Source organism: Rhinoderma darwinii, chromosome 1 (genome assembly GCF_050947455.1).
Source record: "Rhinoderma darwinii isolate aRhiDar2 chromosome 1, aRhiDar2.hap1, whole genome shotgun sequence".
NCBI lineage: Eukaryota > Metazoa > Chordata > Amphibia > Anura > Rhinodermatidae > Rhinoderma > Rhinoderma darwinii.
This window is the reverse complement of record NC_134687.1, coordinates 533,406,383-533,427,497: the sequence shown is the minus strand read 5'-3', so window position 1 is coordinate 533,427,497 and position 21,115 is coordinate 533,406,383. Positions and strand designations below refer to the sequence as shown.

At 41.8% G+C, this 21,115-nt stretch overlaps 1 protein-coding gene across 1 annotated transcript in view; it reads right to left on the bottom strand.

The window, feature by feature from the left end:
- ELL2 (elongation factor for RNA polymerase II 2) overlaps positions 1–21,115 on the bottom strand; it is a 69,140-nt gene that overhangs the window by 24,169 nt on the left and 23,856 nt on the right. Inside the window, exon 2 of the mRNA XM_075837124.1 lies at positions 3,397–3,444. Within this exon, the coding sequence (XP_075693239.1) occupies positions 3,397–3,444 (48 nt within the window). The remainder of the gene's footprint in view (positions 1–3,396; positions 3,445–21,115) is intronic.

Below are 21,115 nucleotides of genomic sequence, written 5' to 3'. Positions count from 1 at the left end.
GTGTGAACCGATCCTCATAGTCCACAACTACATTTACTATTCTGCAAGCTTCAGGGATGAATCTGGCAGTAAGCCTTAAATTTACCTACAGCGCCACTGCAGGTTAAATTAAGCATTACAGTGTATTGCAATCCAATTATATAAGGTGGGTCCTTCAGAGCAAGAGACTTTTTTTGCAGCCGCTCTCCACTTGAACATAGCAGGACATTACAGAAGTACAGAGAATGGAACGTCTCAACTTTGAGACCACCTTAAAATGCAATCCTAGATAAAAATGAATTACTTTTTTTATTGTCAAATAATGGAAGCAATTGGTTAAGAAAATAATTGTACGCGCATTTGTATTTAAATAGCTCAAATTATTTGCTCTAATTACTTCTGCTAATAAGATTTTTAGCCAGAACAACTGATTTGCCCCCCTGCTGGGAATTTGGCTGTAGCAACATTCCCAGTAATCCCCACCCGAAAAACCTCAACCCATATGCAAGGGAGGGGGGGGGGGGGCGAAGGGAGAGATAGCCATAACAGGTGCTGCATCTAGAAAAAAAAACAAAAAAACTAAAAAGAATAAAATGAGGCACAATCTCTATTCTAGATTAAATAAAGCCACGTTTCACAGTATTGGGGGCAGGTAAAACCTGCTGTGGCTGCCTTCCAAGGTAAACATGCAAGAAGCATTATCAGTCTGGCAACCACACCAAGCCTTTCCAAGTAAAGGAAGACGTCACAGGGAAGAAAAAAATTATCTATTTTATTTTTCTATTCGAAGTATGTAAGACATGATGATCTACGCATATCAGTACAGCATGAAGGAAACGCTGGTAATGTGGTCAATGAGTGCCATTATACAATGTGTTCACAATGCAACCAGCTGCCGCACGCAGTATAGAGCTGTAATCCAAACAACTCAAACTCTTCCTGCTAATAACTAGTGGCACACAAGTCCAACCTTTACTAGAGATCTAGCTTCGAGGAACGCTTTACATTTCCTATTTGGTAGAGGAGATCAGTTATTTAATAGTACCGTATGTACTTTTAGTGAAGATGGAGGGGGAGGGGGATCATGCAGCATAGGTCATGAATAGTGAGCAGCGATTAGTTGTTTGAAAGGTTTCCTATGCATATATCGAGTCTGCTGAATCGTTATTGACAAAGCACATATATAGCTACATAACGGTAGCTTTAAGGGTCAATGCACACAATGCTGATTGCTTGCGGTTTTGCCGCGTTTTTCTAGGGAATCTCATGTCCACGCTGCAGTATTTTCCCCGCACGTAAATTGACCCACGGTGCGCATTTTCGGAATCGCAGCAGGTCAATTTATCCCGCTTGCAAATTCTCTCCCTAGTTCTACAGAATTACGCAGCAAAACGTAAAAACTGCACAATAAAATTTTTAGGTGCGTTTTTCCTGCAAATTTCTTGCGCATTTCACTGCGCATTTTCCACAGCAAAGTACACAACGTGCGCATGTAGCCTTAGGGAATGTACACGCGTAGCAGCCCGCGTGGTCGAGGTTCGGCCAATAACCGCGCCGATATATGGTTTTACCACTAAACTAAGTGGTTTTCAAATGATTGTTAATGACTAAGGTTTTTGCAGGTAAAACCGCTGTTAACCTGCAAAAACCAAACATTACAATTAGTTGTAAGCCACGTCAACATGCGGAAAAACTCTTGTCGGGCACGGTTTTCACCAACACCTTGGGCTGGACAGCGGCTTCTACGTGTCCATATCCTAAAGCACACCCATTTCGTCAATGCCATAAAAAAAAAAAAGTACTTCAGTGACAGCAATGTCTGACTTTAATGGGTTGTAGAACAAAAAAAAAAAAAAAAAAAACACGCCTGCTTTCTTCCAGAAATAGTGCCACTCCTGCACATAGGCGGTGTCTGGTAATGCAACAAAGACCATTTAAGTAAATAGGGCTGAGCTGCAACAAACTCAGAGACAAGAGTGGTTTCTAGAGTAAAGCAGCAATGTTTTTCTTATGCTCATACAACACCTTCAAAGCTAATGAACATGGGTAACTTCGTTCCCCAGATATTGCAAAAAGCAACAGTGCATCAACTTGTACACCAACTTGTCACCACACAACACATCTGATTTTGACAGCACACCGTCACAAACATGGAACAACGTGGGGAATTGGTTTGCTTTAAAGGGAACCGGTCACCAGCATTTCACCTATTAAACCAGCAATACCTGGTGGAATTGGGTGAAAAATGAGGTTTGTAGGAGTTCAATAGGTGAAATGCTGGTGACAGGTTCCCTTTAAAGGTGTTATCTGGGAATTCAAAATTGATGGGCTACCCTTTGGAGAGGCCATCAATATTCGATACCAGGCGGTCCGACTCAGCATCCCGTATGAGAGCAATGGCCCTGCCAAACAGCTGATCGGCAAGGGTGCCGAGAGTCAGACCCTCACCGATCTAATTTTGATGGCTTATCTTAAGGATTGGCCATCAAATTTGAAAACCCAGAATCCCTTTAATAAACAGTAAAAAAGTATTTGGTAAAAAAAAAATTTAACCATTTCAAGCATTAAAACAGTTCAGCTAAACACTTATTACATGTGAATAACGCAGGAGGAGAAGAAAACCATCAATGCCATGGGTACATAGGGGGATTGGTGCTCAACAAAGCCGCACTTTGCGCTTTTACTCTATTACTGTAGGAAGCTTTATGATAAAGGAAATCTGGCAGGAAATTTAGAACTAGGGGCCTTTTTACACCAGCCAATTATAGGGCAAATGAGCACTCACAGAACGCTCATTTCAGATAATTGCCCTGTGTAAATAGGGCAAGGGTGAGCCGATTGTATCAGTTTAAATGCCCAAATTATTATCATTGTCGGCAGCACATCTCCCTGTGTAAACAGGGAGACGTGCTGCCGACATGATTGAAATTTACAGGGACCGACCGATCAGAGTAGCGAATGCTCGCCCCTATACAAAGCGGTCTCATTGAACGCCGCTCATTGTACCGGTCAAAACGTGCCGGTGTAATAGGACCTTTACACTGTAGCTTTAAAAGGCTATAAGCATGCATGATCGAACCATGACACTAACCAGGTGTGTATGTGTACATATGACGAACACGGATCAGACTTGCATACACAGCATATCAGTGTTGAAAAGGAACTTTGATCATTGCGAAATGGCCAAAAAGAAAACCTAGGAAACGTATGATAGCAGAAATCAACCCATAACTAGCGTAAAGCAGGAATACAAAACCCTAAGAGTAACATGTTACGAGAAGTGCTTAAAATCAATACACAATGAACCGAGCCGCACAACCACCACCATAAACGTCTATCTAGACCTAAAAAACAATCCGACATGGCAAGAACTATGATTATCTAAATAAAATTCTAATGAGGCATGAATATACTTACTCCTTGGAGTCCCTGAAATTGAATGGATGGTCGTGTAGCTATTGAATTCTAAAAGGAAAAAAATAAAATAAAATTAGAACACAACTGGCTTTATTTATAATGCAATGTCTCACATAATCCGCCTTTTTTTTATTTTTATTTTTTTAAACAGTGGACCAGAGTACCTGTCACTAGGTCATAAAACTTTAACTGGTTAACAGACCTGAATACCACGTCTCCCTGATTTCAGCACCATTTTTTCCCCCCGTTCCAGAAATCTAGCCCACTGTTGTGTTGACGCCCTATATGCTAATTTGCTGTAGATAGCCAACGGGGTGGAGCTAGCTTCCCTGCTTCTGATGCTGACCAATGAGCACGAGGCAGCTTGAGGGTAGATCACATCCTGTTAGCTAACTACAGAAAATTTGCATATAGGGAGCCAACAGTGTGCTATCTCTCAGGAATGAGCAGTGCAGGAATCAGGGAAACAATGCTACAATGCTATTCAGGTCAGATAACTAGTTCAACTTATATGACCTAGTGACAGGTCCTCTCTAAGGGCCTATTCACAACACCGTTCGCTTTCCGTTCCAGGGTTCGTCTGAGGTTTCCATCGGGTGAACCCCGCAACGGAAAGTGAAACCACAGCTTCCGCTTTAGTCACCATTGATAGCAATGGTGACGGAAACATCGCTAATGGTTTCCGTTCGTCACCATTCCGGCAGGTTTTCGGTTTTCCAACAGAATCAATAGCGGAGTCGACTCCGCTATTGATTCAGTCATTAAAACGGAAGCTGTGGTTTCACTTTCCGTTGCGGGGTTCACCCGACGGAAACCTCGGACGGAACCCCGGAACGGAAATGAACGGTGATGTGAACAGGCCCTAAGCTGCTCATACACTATATTTTGTTAGTTTAGTTCGTTGTCTGGTGCATTTGTTGGCATTACTTGGAAAGTCTTTAGTGCTATAAAAATATGCTCCCCATCAATAAGGCCCAGCCCATACTTGACAATGTAACATTTTGACTTCTGGCATGCTCATCCAAAATCACAACCCTTACAGACAAACAAGCAATTCAGAAAACAAAAACCTGTAACAAAAAGTGTGTGGCCAGCTTTAGACACCAGCCACAAAATCATCCTTCAGCTAATATCAAGAGTAGGAAGAGGGTGTGTGATCACTGGTTGATCGCTCATCACTACAAGCCCCAGGAGTTCAGAATATGGTACATACAGTAGTGGTATGCTGGAAATATAGCACACAAAAACCTAAACTGCATGTGAACGTTGGTATTGATTTTACATTTTTCTTTCAGGGAAAAGCAGAAACTAACCTACCAAGTAATGGGCAGCCATTTTTTTTATGTACAAATCGCATCATAAATACGTAAATTAAATTGAAAGCTATAATTCCAACTGAAAACCAATGAACGGCCAAAACCAGAAACCGCTGCTCATGGATGCTATCAAATAGTACAAAAAATACGTTTGCAGACAGTCCGCAATCACCACAAGGCGCATGTACAGGAATGAACACAAATTTCACTGCCACGGTTTCTGGGTATGGACACAACATGGTAAGCAAACAATGTCAAGACAACTAAAACCTTGTGAAATCCAGAAGGACAGGACCCCTCCAATTTTCCCTTATCTCGATTGTCCCATTTTGATAGCTTGTAGGGGCAGATTAACAAGATTGAATAAGAGAGTCACAGTGGAAAGAATTCAGACAAAGTAGAAATGGTTCTTCCTCAAGATGATTAGAATGTCGAATGTCTAATGGATGGGTAAGGAAACACGTCATTTACACCTCATGATGCACAGCAAGCAATTGACCAGCACTCATTACCACCATGGGGCTCATTTACAGCTCTACACTTTACTAATCGGGTTCCCTCAGATCCGGAGAAGGTCTAATGAGAAAATCTAACTGCAGAGGAACAAGCCGCGCCGACTCCACATCCAAGCATTTACTAAACATCAATTTCTAGTCTATACATCATTTCAGGTGTCAGTAGGCACTAGATGAACATGTAACAGCAAGCTTTAAATTATGTGAAGCGCTGAACACACCCCACTGATAAAGAGTATAGATGGGATTTACACGTAACAAAGCCACATCACAAAAAAAAGTATTCTGCGATCCATGCTACATGGGAACGCCAGTCTAAACTGCATTCTCCAATAACGCTCAACAGGGACTGCAGCCATTGGGCAGCTAAGGCGAAGTTCACATCTCGTTTTGTGCACACATTTGTGGTATACGACGACGTATAAGTTATAAAAACTTATGAATTTGTAACACTTCCGTTTTTTGCAGTATACGTCTTTATACATTTGTGTCCATTCTTACTTTTAAAAACGTATACTTTTTTTGTTATTGAGCTAAAGCAAACATTGTAAAGTCAGGATTTCCCATAGGAGGTTAAAAACATACATTTTACGTATGCAAACGTAGGGTCTAAGATTGCACATGTCGTCCATACGTCGCCATTGACTGCAATAAAAATAAAAATGGATGTGTGTGGTATACGTTTTGCAAAAGTAATGAAGAGCATAGTAGACTGCTTTTCAGGACATGAGGGGAAAAACAACACAAGGATAGAAGTTAAACAAACAAAACGTATGCACAAACTACACCACTAGGGCATCCGCCCTGACCATAGAAAAAATGTACCCTCTGTGGTACACACGGACACCTTTTTCATGTCAAAACGTGGACGTCCGACGTACAGTAAACACGAGATGTGAACTTAGCCTAAACGGGCTCTCTATGCTCTTTGTGGTCACTATGCGAATCTCAAACAACCAGGACACATACCGACGATCAGGGCTTATTCCGACAAACGTATAATAGGTCCTTGCAATGCCACGTTTTTTGCGCGCAAAACGTATATAAGCCTGAACATCTTAAAGAGACTGTCACCACATTATAAGTGCCCTATTTCCTACATAAGGAGATGGGCGCTATAATGTAGGTGGCAACAGTGCTTTTTATTTAAAAATACGATCTGTTTTCACCACTATTAGCGATTTTAGAGTTATGTTAAGGAGTTGCTTAATGCCCAAGTGGGCGTATTTTTACTTTAGACCAAGTGGGCGTTGTTCAGAGTGTATGACGCTGACGAATCAGCATCATGATCTCCTCTCCATTCATTTAGTCAGCGCATAGCGATCCTTTTAGATCGCTATGTGCTGTCTTATACTAACACATTAACCCCTTAAGGACGCAGCCTAGTTTGGGCCTTAAGGCTCAGAGCCCATTTTTCAAATCTGACATATTTCACTTTATGTGGTAATAACGTCGGAATGCTTAAACCTATCCAAGCGATTCTGAGATTGTTTTCTCGTGACACTTTGGGCTTCATATTCGTGGTAAAATTTGGTCGATATATTCAGTCTTTATTTGTGAAAAATTGCAAAATTTAGAGAAAATTTACAAAAAATAGCATTTTTCAGAATTTAAATGCATCTGCTTGTAAAACAGACGGTTATACCACCCAAAATAGTTACTAGTTCACATTTCCCATATGTCTACTTTAGATTGGCATCGTTTTTTGAACATTATTTTATTTTTCTTGGACGTTACAAGGCTTAGAACATAAACAGCAATTTCTCATATTCTTAAGAAAATTGCAAAAGCCTTTTTTTGAAGGTGCCAGTTCAGTTCTGAAGTGGATTTGAGGGGCCTATGTATTAGAAACCCCCATAAAACACCCCATTTTAAAAACTAGACTCCTCAAAGTATTCAAAACAGCATATAGAAAGTTTTTTAACCCTTCAGGCATTTCACAGGAATTAAAGCAAAGTGGAAATGAAATTTGCAAATTTCATTTTTTCTGCTGAATTTCAATTTTATTCAATTTTTTTTTAGTAACAGAGAAGGTTTTACCAGAGAAACACTACTAAATATGTATTGTCCAGATTCTGCAGTTTTTAGAAATGTCCCACATGTGGCCCTACTGCGCTCGTGGACTAAAACACAAGCCCTAGAAGCAAAGAAGCACCTAGTGCATTTTGAGGCCTCTTTTTTATTAGAATATATTTTAGGCAGCATGCCAGGTTTGAAGAGGCGTTGAGGTATCAAAACAATGGAAACCCACCAGAAGTGACCCCATTTTGGAAATTACACCCCTCAAGGAATTCATTTATGGTTTTTGTTATCATTTTGACCGCACAGTTTTTTCACAGCACCTATTTGAATTGGGCTGTGAAATGAAAAAAATTATATTTTTTCCAATAAGATGTCATTTTTGATCAAAATTTCTTATTTTCACAGGGAACATACCCCATTTTGTTGCCCAATTTGTCCTTAGTGCGGCAATACCCCATTTGTGGTGATAAACTGCCGTTTGGGCCCATGGGAGGGCTCAGAAGGGAAGGAGCGCTATGTGTTTGTTGGAGTCCAGATTTTGCTGGATTGTTTTTCGGGTGCCATGTCGCATTTGCAGAGCCCCAGAGGTATCAAAGCTATGGAAACCCACCAGAAGTGACCCCATTTTGGAAACTACACCCCTCAAGGAATTCATTTATGGTTTTTGTTATCATTTTGACCGCACAGGTTTTTCACAGCACCTATTTGAATTGGGCTGTGAAATGAAAAAAATTATATTTTTTCCAATAAGATGTCATTTTTGATCAAAATTTCTTATTTTCACAAGGAACAACATACCCCATTTTGTTGCCCAATTTGTCCTTAGTGCGGCAATACCCCATTTGTGGTGATAAACTGCCCTTTGGGCCCATGGGAGGGCTCAGAAGGAAAGGACCACCATTTGGCCTACTGGAGCTTTTCTGGTGCTAAGTCATGTGTGCAGAAGCCCCTGAGGTACCAGTACAGTTGAAACCCCCGAGAAGTGACCCCATTTTAAAAACTACACCCCTTAAGACATTCATCTAGAGGTGTAGTGAGCATTTTGACCCCACAGGTACTGTGTAAAAGATAATGCGCAGCAGATGGTGCAGTGTGAGATTTGCAATTTTATATATGTATATGCCATTTCAGTGTCCAATATAGTGTGCCCAGCATGCGCCACCGGAGATATACACCCCTTAAATTGTAATGTGGGTTCTCCTGGGTACGACAATACCCTACATGTGGCTGTTATCAGCTGCCTGGGCATACGGCAGGGCTCAGAAGGGAAAGATGAGGGGGGTAAGCTGTGCGGAGTGCATCAGGGTAAATTAAAAATCAAGGGATGTATGATACATTTTAAAACAATCTTTTATACAGAGCCCTGGTTTTTCGGGACACGTGTCACATTGGTATATTGTGTTCTTCCTTATCCCCCTCTTATAGCAGACTCTGCACCTCTTTTGACTCTTTCCCTTTCCACCGGTTTGGGGACCTTCTCCTGGAAAGTGTTGCCCTGGTACGATGCGTGTGGCCTCGCTTCCAGAAGTACTGGGTGCCCCCCCTTCCTGGTCCCTAAAGATTAGATCTTGAAATTCCAGGAAAGTTCCCCTCTGGCCTGCACATCGACGTAGCACATACACATTGTACAATGCCATCTGTATGATGTGCCCGGCCAGCTTCTTATACCTCACCGCATGGCGCTGTAGGGCTTCAGGACTTGATTTGACAAGTCCATCCCTCCCATGTACCTATTGTAGTCCAGGATGCAGTCTGGTTTGGGGGTGGCCTTTCCTTCATATATCCTAAACCTGTAGGTATACCCTGATGCACTCTCGCACAGCTTATACATCTTCACGCCATACCTTGCCCTCTTACCTGGCAGGTACTGGCGGAATTGAACCCTCCCTTTAAAATGTACCAGGGACTCATCAATAGAAAAACACTTCTCGGGGGTGTATGCTTGAGAAAACCGGGCACTGGAACGGTCTAATAGGGGTCTCCGTTTATACAAACGGTCAAAACTGGGGTCATCTCGGAGTGGGCACGGCTCATTATCAGTATAATGTAAGAAGCAAAGTATTGCCTCATTTATTTATTTTTTTAGGTTCCAGTTCATTTCTGAAGTTGCTTTGAGGGGCCCATATATTAGAAACCCCTATCAAACACCCCATTTTAGAAACTAGACCCCTCAAAGTATTCACAACAGCATTTAGAAAGTTTATGAACCCTTTAGGTGTTTCACAGAAATTTAGAGCAAAGTAGAGGTGAAATTTACTCTTTTTATACCATTTTTTTTATAACACAAAAGGATTTATCAGAGAAACGCAACTCAATACTTATTACCCAGATTCTGCAGTTTTGAGAAATATCCCACATGTGGCCATAGTGCGGTAATGGACTGAAGCACCGGCCTCCGAAGCAAAGGAGCACCTAGCGGATTTTGAGCCCTCTTTTTTATTAGGCACCATGTCCGGTTTGAAGAGGTCTTGTGGTGCCAAAACATTGGAAACCCCCCAAAAGTGACCCCAATTTGGAAACTAGACCCCTTGAGGAATCCATTGTAGTTTTCATGGGGTGCATGCGGCTTTTTGATCAGTTTTTATTCCATTTTTAGGTGGCGTGGTGACTAATAAACAGCAATTCTACTATTGTTTTTGTATACTTTTTTTTTTACAGCGTTCACCGTGCGCTATAAATGATATATTAACTTTATTCTGCGGGGCAATACGATCACGGCGATACCAGATGTTTATAGTTTTTTTTTATGTCTTATGGCGTTTGCACAATAAAATACGTTTTGTAAACAATCATTCACTTTTTGTGTTACCTTATTCTAAGAGCCAGAACGTTTTTATTTTTCAATCAATAAAGCCGTGCGAGGACTTATTTTTTGCATAACGAACTGTATTTTCCATCAGGACCATTTTTAGGTACATGCGACTTTTTGATCTCTTTTTATTCCATTTTTTGGGAGGTGAAGTGACCAAACAATTGTGATTGTGGTACGGTTTATTAATATTTTTTTTTACGGCGTTCACCATGCGGGATAAATAACAAAATAATTTTGTAGTTCAGGCCGTTAGACGCGGCGATACCAATTATGTATAGTTTATTTGTTTGTTTATATATTTTTATTAATAATAAAGGACTGATAAGGGAAAAAGTGGGACTTTTACTTTTATTACTTTTAAAACTTTTATTTTCTTATTTTTACACATCTTTTTTTAACTTTTTTTTTACTTTATTACTTTGTCCCACTAGGGGACTTGAGGGCAGGAGGCCCTGATCGCTATTCTAATACACTGCACTACATGCGTAGTGCAGTGTATTAGAACTGTCAGCTACTCACTGACAGCAAGCATAGTGGGTCCTGACGTTGTCAGGACCCACTAGGCTTCCGTCTATGGCATAGCCGGACGCCATTGTTTGGTGTCCGGTTGCCATAGTCACCATCGCCGGCCGCTATCGCGTAGCAGGCTGGCGATGGCAGCTTAACCCCTAAAAAGCCGCGATCTCTATAGAACGCGGCTTTTAAGGGGTTAATCAGCGGGGACACAGCGATCGGTCCCCGCTGTAGGAGCTGTGACAGCTGCTGAACAAGACAGCAGCGTCACAGCTCCTGTATGTGTCGGGAGGACGGCCGAAACGGCCGTTACTCCCGTGACGTACTATTACGTCATGGAGCGCGAACGATACAGCTGCCATGACGTAATAGTACGTCAAGGAGCGGGAAGGGGTTAACAATACTGAAGTGTTTAGACAGTTAATAGACATTCCACGGGATGTCTATTCACAATCTCTGCACTTCATTACTGTTTACAGCGAGATTGCGCTGTAGTTGACAGGTTACAACGAGATTACGCTTCCTCTGCAGGGGAGACATTTCCTCAACCTGTTGCAGGAAAATTTTATGGGCCAGTTTGTGGAAGACCCGACTAGAGGTGAAGCTCTGTTGGATCTGGTCATTTCTAATAATGCAGATCTTGTTGGGAATGTCAATGTTCGTGAAAACCTCGGTAACAGTGATCACAATATAGTTACATTTTACCTATACTGTAAAAAACAAACGCAGGCTGGGAGGGCAAAAACATTTAATTTTAAGAAAGCCAATTTCCCCAGGATGAGGGCTGCAATTCAGGATATGGACTGGGAAGAACGAATGTCAAATAATGGAACAAATGATAAATGGGAGATTTTCAAATCTACTTTGAGTTATTATAGTGCAAAATTTATTCCTACAGGTAATAAGTATAAACGACTCAAATTAAACCCCACATGGCTTACACCTTCTGTGAAAGGGGCAATACATGACAAAAAAAGGGCATTTAAAAAATACAAATCTGAGGGTACAGCTGTAGCCTTTGTAAAATATAAAGAGCTTAATAAAATCTGTAAAAATGTAATAAAATTAGCAAAAATACAAAATGAAAGGCAGGTGGCCAAGGATAGTAAAACAAATCCTAAAAAATTCTTCAAGCATATAAATGCAAAAAAGCCAAGGTCTGAACATGTAGGACCCCTAGATAATGGTAATGGGGAGTTGATCACAGGGGATCAAGAGAAGGCAGAGTTACTAAATGGGTTCTTTAGCTCTGTATATACAACTGAAGAAAGAGCAGCTGATGTAGCTGGTGCCAGTGCTGTTAATATATCAGTTGATATACTGAATTGGATGAATGTAGAGATGGTCCAAGCTAAATTAAATAAAATAAATGTGCACAAGGCTCCGGGACCAGATGGGTTACACCCTAGAATTCTTAAAGAGCTTAGTTCAGTTATTTCTGTCCCCCTTTTCATAATATTCAGAGAATCTCTAGTGACTGGTATAGTGCCAAGGGACTGGCGCAGGGCAAATGTGGTGCCTATTTTCAAAAAGGGCTCTAGGTCTTCCCCGGGTAATTATAGACCAGTAAGCTTAACATCCATCGTGGGGAAAATGTTTGAGGGGCTATTGAGGGACTATATACAGGATTATGTGACAATAAATAGCATTATAAGTGACAGCCAGCACGGTTTTACTAAGGACAGAAGTTGTCAAACTAACCTAATCTGTTTTTATGAAGAGGTGAGCAGAAGTCTAGACAGAGGGGCCGCTGTGGATTTAGTGTTTTTGGACTTTGCAAAGGCATTTGACACTGTCCCCCATAGACGCCTAATGGGTAAATTAAGGACTATAGGTTTAGAAAATATAGTTTGTAATTGGATTGAGAATTGGCTCAAGGACCGTATCCAGAGAGTTGTGGTCAATGATTCCTTCTCTGAATGGTCACCGGTTATAAGTGGTGTACCCCAGGGTTCAGTGCTGGGACCCCTATTATTCAACTTATTTATTAATGATATAGAGGATGGGATTAATAGCACTATTTCTATTTTTGCAGATGACACCAAGCTATGTAATATAGTTCAGACTATGGAAGATGTTTGTGAATTGCAGGCAGATTTAAACAAACTAAATGTTTGGGCGTCCACTTGGCAAATGAAGTTTAATGTAGATAAATGTAAAGTTATGCATCTGGGTACCAACAACCTGCATGCATCATATGTCCTAGGGGGCGCTACACTGGCGGATTCACTTGTTGAGAAGGATCTGGGTGTTCTTGTAAATCATAAACTCAATAACAGCATGCAGTGTCAATCAGCTGCTTCAAAGGCCAGCAAGATATTGTCGTGTATTAAAAGAGGCATGGACTCGCGGGACAGAGATGTAATATTGCCACTTTACAAAGCATTAGTGAGGCCCCATCTAGAATATGCAGTTCAGTTCTGGGCTCCAGTTCATAGAAAGGATGCCCTGGAGTTGGAAAAAATACAAAGAAGAGCAACGAAGCTAATAAGGGGCATGGAGAATCTAAGTTATGAGGAAAGATTAAAAGAATTAAACCTATTTAGCCTTGAAAAAAGACGACTAAGGGGGGACATGATTAACTTATATAAATATATTAATGGCACATACAAAAAATATGGTGATATCCTGTTCCTTGTAAAACCCCCTCAAAAAACAAGGGGGCACTCCCTCCGTCTGGAGAAAAAAAGGTTCAAGCTGCAGAGGCGACAAGGCTTCTTTACAGTAAGAACGGTGAATTTATGGAATAGCCTACCGCAGGAGCTGGTCACAGCAGGGACAGTAGATGGCTTTAAAAAAGGGTTAGATAATTTCCTAGAACAAAAAAAATATTAGCTCCTATGTGTAGAAATTTTTCCTTCCCTTTTCCCTTCCCTTGGTTGAACTTGATGGACGTGTGTCTTTTTTCAGCCGTACTAACTATGTAACTATGTAACTATGTAACTATGTAACTATGTAACTATGTAACTATGTAACTACCACAGAAACAGTAACGAAGTGCAGAGATTGTGAATAGACATCCCGTGGAATGTCTATTCACTGTCTAAACACTTCAGTATCGTTAATGTGTTAGTATAAGACAGCAAATAGTGATCTAAAAGGATCCCTATGCGCTGCCTAAATGAATGGAGAGAAGTGCATGACGCTGATTGGTGCATGTATGCATATTTATTCCATATATACACACACAACATAAGGAAAAAAATTCTTATGCAGAAGTCATACATTAATATATATCATAGAAGCACTGATAAGTTGGCCAACTTGACCTATTACGTTTAAACATACCGAGTTACTGCATTTATGGTAAAACAAGTCACTGACAGAGCAATGGAAACCTGTTCCACTAGTCAGAAAATGCCTAGTTATTAGTCATTAATAGAAACTTAGAATTTACAAGCCTTAGAATGTTCAGTCCTAAGAAATTGATAGCCCATCCTCAGGATAGGCTGTCAATGTCTCATCCATTGAGGTCCGACTACCTGCACCCCTGCCAATCAGCTGTTTTAAAGGAGCTGTGACGCTTGTAAGAGCAATGCTGCCCCTTAATTTCCTTTATTGCTCCCACTGTGAATTTCCAACACTTGTAGTAGCGGTTTACGGTATTACGGCCTTCTCCCATTCACTTCAATGGGAGAAGGCGCCGCGGTCCCTTCAAAAGAGCTGGTGGCAGGGGTGCCAGGAGTTGTAGCCGTGACCGAGGAGATTAATGGCTAATCTTGAAAGGCCAGCAATTTCTTCTGACTGGACAACACAAGATGCATGTCACTATGGTCACCTGTACTTTTAACTTGAGCACTTTGTAGAAGTACTTTTCTCAGCATCAGAAGATAAGATTGAAAAGGTCAGTACTCCCTCCACCACATCTATGCTGATTAATCCAGATGACTGACACCCAGAAACCACCCAAATTCCCACAAAGAAAACAAGACCTCCTAAAAAAGTAAAAGTTCAGCTGTTACAACAACACAGGGGTGTAAGGACATGCTGCCATTCAGGGGACACATACATGTGACAATGTTTACACTTGTGTCTGCTGACATTCCCTTTACTGAAGATGTACACATGATATGAACTATCCAATACCAAGCACCGACTGATCTGAAAAGAGTAATTGATAATTCAGCATATGCAGAGTTAACAGTTATCCCATACAAGTACAAGATAATTGTGGACTTCACACGCTGCAGAAAACAATCTAGCAACTTGTAACCGGATCACTGTGCTGCCTCCTGTGTGACCTTTTCCACACTACAGGGCAATATTCAACCACATCTTTCTACCATGAAGAAATGATCAATCTGCTTCCAGACAGACCTGGGGAAAGCCACTTCTATTACCAAGTCAGGACTGCACCATTAGAAGCTTCCATGTTATTGAACAAGTGACAAATTTCCTTACAATTCCACTTGAAGCAAGGACAGCCAAAAGTTTGAGTCCCTATTTTGTAACCATTAATACTTAGGGCTCAGTCGCACAAGCATTTTCCGTACCCGTGTGCGGTCTTTAAGGGCCTGTTCACATTAGCGTCTGGTTCCGTTTGGGGTTCCCGTTCGAGGAACCGATGAACAGAAAGCCAAACGGAAACCACAGCTTCAGTTCACATTACAATTGATTTTAATAGTAATGCTTCCGTTGCAGTTAGTTTACATTCGTTTCCAGTCCATAAAGGATCAGTTTTTTTACCAGAAACCGTAGCGTAGTAGACTACGCTATAGTTTCCCTTAAAGGAACAGTCACCCCAAAAAAAAATTCATATGTTAAAGATGTTAGTGCTTTATTAAAAACGTTTGGATTAATTTGCGTGTTTGTGTGTTACTTTTTTTTATTTTTACACTTTTTCTTCCCTATGGGGGCTGCCATTTTTTTTCCCATTTCTGTATGTGTCGATTAACGACACATACAGACATGGAATACGGCAGCTCCAGTCCCATAGGGACTACGAACGGGGCTCGTTCCATCCACTATCGTGTACGCCGCTGTGTGGGAACGGCGCATGTGCCGCTCCCACACAGTTCAATTTGAAATGCGCGCCGTCCGGCGCCATTTTCCTGTGGACCGGAAGTCGCAGCCCGACAGTAAGATTACTACTTCCGGTCGCGGCTTCCGGACTTGTGCACATGGAGCAGCGGCAGCAGACGGAGCGGATGGACTGGAGGGAGCGGCGGCGACTGGAGCAGGTAAGTGATTTCTATGTATGTTCGTGTTTCAGTGTGTTTACTACTGTATGTTAACCTTCTACACTGTGTGTTAGCTCAAAAAATGGCGACACAGTGTAGGAGGTTAGACCGTTCAAACCCTTCCTTTCTCCCGGCACTAGCCAGGATAAAGGAGGGGGGGATTCTGAGAGCTCACTAGAGCGAGGGATTTTTACCCAATTTTGCAGCATAAAGCAATGTGGTTGCTTTACCACATGCAATGCTGCAATTTTGGGAATGGCTCCATCTAGTGACCAGTGCTGGGAAATATTATAAATTGAATCCAATTTATAATATTTCCTGACTTGTGAAAAAAAAATAAAAAATTAGAACAATGTTTAATCACCTACACACTAATTGTTTAACTAAAAAAAAACAAACATGTTTTGCTGGCAACACATGTCCTTTAAGAAAAAAAAAAAAAAAAGGAAACTTTACGGATCGGAAAGCAACTGCACACCGACCCATGCAATCCAAACAGGCCCTTCAGACATTCGTGATTTTTCACAGGGCGTGCCTCTTGCGAGAAACTCACTACATGTGTGATTTTTGCAGACCATTGAAGTCAATGGGTGCGTGAAAATAACGGATAGCACATGGACGACAGCCGTGTGCTGTCCATTTTTCACAGACAGTAGTTAAAGGGGTTTTTCAGCCACCAAAAATTGATGGCTTATCCTCAGGACCCAATAGCTGATGGGTCAAGCTCTGACTTTTGGGACTCGAAATCACCTATCAGCAGCGATTCACAGGTATTGCAACCTTTTCTCCCATTGAAGTGAATAGGAGAAGAGGCTGAAACACCTGTGAATCTCTGCTAAACGCGTGTCGACTCAGTGAGAAAGAAGAAATGAAGAGGAAGCAGCGCTCGTACGTGCACGGGGCCATAGTAATGAATAGGTCTGTAAATTATCCACAAAAATGTGAATTGCAGACTCAATACACACTCATGCGCATGAGGCCTTAAAGTAGACTAATACTGTAGAAAAATTGTAGTGAGCATTGAAATATATGGCAAGCAGATCTAAAATTCAAATGACTGTTTTGTAAGGCCCCATGCACACAACAGTAAAAAAAAAAACTCAGTAATTGCGGAGCGCAATAGGGTCCACGATTACAGACCCGCCCGGTTCTATTGGCTGTGTACAACTATGTATAGGTGTCCAAGCCGTAGAACAGTGTCCGGAATTATGGAGCATGTCCTACTTTTTACTTTGTATGGGAGCACGGCATGAAAATGCAGCCCGCGGCCATCCGTGCTCACAATCCCAGGCCGCGATTATGGGCACGGCCGTGTGCATGAGGCCTTAGCTGGACGATGCAGCCCGATCCATGTAACTTTATTTCTCGAGCCCGCCACATATAAAGAACAATGCCATGCAGGATGCACGCTCTAATTTATTAATGAAGCAATGCCTTTCCTGTCCTAACAATGGAGACTAGTACAAGGTAGTCCTCATACATAGCTATGTAACATGAATTCGCAGCAGCAGAAAACACATACATATGATTGCTGGGGTTTATCTAGCCAGCCACTGACCTTTTGCATTGCTTAATATTTATATAGAGACTCACTGGAGCAAAGACCAGCTGGATTTCCGAAACAGATCCATCAGTGAGGTGGGGGTTGGAGGGTATGAACAAAAGCAGCATTGCCGAGAGCCAGTGACGCAAGATTGCTGACGAGAAGATAAATAAACGCTGGGTCTACATGTAAGGCTGATGTTTAGCACTTACAAGGCAATAGCCGCCCACTTTGAGAACTGATCTGTGTAGTAGAACATGGCAATGCATCCAACTAAAGAGCGAATAAGGAACAACTTATTGGTGTCACGTTGTCTTTCATCCCCCAGAGGAAACTGCTCCAAAGCGGATTCCCTGCTAGTAACAAGCTGTATACATGGAATCTAGCTGCATAATAAACCATGAGGTAATATACAAAATATATATGAGAAATATAAGAATTAGGGAGGAGCAATTAGTCGAAAAACAGAATTAAATTTTACGGATCAGTTTTAGCAAATTTTTTCTCCCGATTTAAACTATCTGCATCTTCAGGACACAGATAGTTGAATCCAATGGTAGAACAGGGAGCCATAAGGTCCCTGCTCTTCCATTCACTATGTATCACTGGAGGCGAGGCAGTGACGTCATCCCGCCTGTCTGCGTCAAGCTTCACAGACCAGAGGGATCTCCTCCACTCATCGTTGGAATGGGGTAAGGGGAGTATGTATATTAATATTTTTTTATCAGGCACTATTGGGGCCTTTATACAACATTGCAGCAGCTATGGGGGACATTATACAGCGTGGAAGTCAGTTATGTAAAGATACTATGTAGAGGCAGCTATGGGGGCATTATACTAAGAGAAGGCCATTTATGGGGGCATTATAAAGTGTGGTGGACAGTTATGGGGCATTATACTCTGAGGGGGCAGCATATCCGTAACTTCCATAGAACTGAATAGTAACTACGGAAACAGCGTAGCTTGCATGCTACGTTGCTTCTGTTACTGCCATTCCCTATGGGAGTTACGCTGTTTCCACAACTCTCGACCATGTAATCAGAGTGTGGCCGGTAGTCAGAGTGAGCACAAAAAGCTAGAACGGGGTTCAGGTGGCCCCGTTCTAGAGATAGGTGCGGGTCCCAGAGGGGAGTCCCACATCTGACATTTATGACATATCCTGGGGATCAAGATACAAAGCGACTTGATAGGACATACAATGCAGATCCGGAGGACATCCCATATCAGTGATACTCACAATAAGCGACAGTGACAAAGGCCGTGGAACGGCCAAAACGTCCTATCAAGTCGCTCACTACTACAATACTACTATTTTGTTTCAATAAAACCTAAATATTTTTTGCATCTTGATTCCTTTTGTACTTGTGTGTGCTGGGATTATCTTTCTTCATATTGTGGGATCTCGTCCATACCCTACTAGCACCACACTAACAAATCGAGGAGTGCATCCTAATATTTATTCTTCAATATCCTGGGGATGTCATAAATGTCTCTCATGGGAAACCCCTGTAATGATAATTATGGTCTATTCACATGGAGCAAAAAAAGAAAGAAAAGAAAAGAAAAGAAAAGAAGAAAAAGAAAAGAAGAGCACTTACTCGTCTGTTTCCGGAACTCCTATTGAACAGAATGTAGAGAACCCTCTCTCCACTAGTTCCCTCCTGGATTCTGCAGCCAGCCGCCGCACCAGGCAGAACGGGGGTCAGGAGACCCCCATTCTCAATATAGGTACAGGCTCCAGAGGTGGGCCCCGCATCTATCAGACATGTGGCATATTGCGTAGACATGGCATTAATGTGTAAAACAGGAAAATCCCTTTAAGAGTCTAAATTTATTTTTATTTCTGGATCAAACTTTCAGATTTAAAGCATTAGGTAAAGACACGTTTATGTGCAGCTGAAGTGTGGTCAAAAATGCAAAACGCTGCATTTTTTTGGGATTGCAAACTAAAATGGACACTAACCTTTTAAACCACTTATGCTAATCTGATAGTTGGTATCAGGTATTCTAACTAGTTACAGTTATAATCTGGTGGCAGGGCACTTAAAGAGGCTCTGTCACCAGATTTTGCAACCCCTATCTGCTATTGCAGCAGATCGGCGCTGCAATGTAGATTACAGTAACGTTTTTATTTTTAAAAAACGAGCATTTTTGGCCAAGTTATGACCATTTTTGTATTTATGCAAATGAGGCTTTCTAAAGTCCAACTGGGCGTGTATTATGTGCGTACATCGGGGCGTGTTTACTTCTTTTACTAGCTGGGCGTTGTGTATAGAAGTATCATCCACTTCTCTTCACAACGCCCAGCTTCTGGCAGTGCAGACACAGCGTGTTCTCCAGAGATCACGCTGTGTCGTCACTCACAGGTCCTGCATCGTGTCGGCACCAGAGGCTACAGATGATTTTGCAGCAGCATCGGCGTTAGCAGGTAAGTCGATGTAGCTACTTACCTGCAAACGCTGATGCTGCTGCAGAATCAACTGTAGCCTCTGGTGCCGACACGATGCAGGACCTGGGGCAGGAAGTGAGTGACGTCACAGCGTGATCTCTGGAGAACACGGCTGTGTCTGCACTGCCAGAAGCTGGGCGTTCTGAAGAGAAGTGGATGATACTTCTCGTCAGAACGCCCAGCTAGTAAAAGTAGTAAAAACGCCCCGATGTACGCACATAATACACACCCAGTTGTACTTTTGCAAGCCTCATTTGCATAAATACAAAAATGGTCATAACTTGGCCAAAAATGCTCGATTTTTTAAAATAAAAACGTTACTGTAATCTACATTGCAGCGCCGATCTGCTGCAATAGCAGATAGGGGTTGCAAAATCTGGTGACAGAGCCTCTTTAAAGCTTGGGAGGCTCTACATAACGTGATCAGCTCTGTAATGTAGATAATCGTTTTTTATTTTGAAAAATTATCATTTTTGAATCCGCATCATACAAGTCTCATTGTTCCAGCCCAGTGTGATTGTGCAGTGAAAGAAGCTGGGCTGGAACAATGAGAAGTGTATGACGCTGATTAGTCACTGATTGGTCAGCGTCATACACTCCTCTGTACAATACCCATTTGGTAAAAAGTAAAAACATGCCCAGATTTATTTTGTTGAAATTTTTCAGCTTTGTTTTACCCATGCAAATTCCGTGTGAAGTTACTGCAACTAGGTGTCTCCCTTCCTGTACTCCGCTGTCCACCCCCTGTTGTCCAGCATTGTCTGTCCCTAGTTGCAGAGCAGAGGAGACAGACTCCAGAATATGTGGGTGTCTCTTCACTGCCTGTCCATAGAATTCTATGGAGAGGGGAATAGGAATAGTAAGCCAGAGAGGGAAGAGAAGAAAGGAGGAAAAAAAAAAAAGGCACTGCCCATGGAGCAGGGAGAGAGACGTACAGCAGCTTCTGTAAGAATTCTCTCTCCCCAGTGCTGGATTCTCAGCTACACGGCTGTATAATGTCCTTCATGGTTCTGCAGAGTAATATATATATATATATATATATATATATATATAAGCAGGATTCTCCTCTGTGGTGTGTATAGAAGACGTGATAGCAGTTAGCCTCTGCCCGATAGCTCAGAGAAATCTGAGAATTAGAGAGAGCCAGCCGAGGGGAAAGCTGTTAAATAATGCAGAACAATCCCATAATGGTTAGAAATACAGTTATTCCTCATGTGTACACACAGGACGGCTTATTCTGTAGAGTCACCTGAAAAGTTACGTACACTTACTTTTACTAAATGGACAACTCAGGAGTACTTCCATGGAAAAATGGTAAATAAATCTGAGCACGCTGGTGTAATACGAGGCACACAGTAAATTTCTTCCA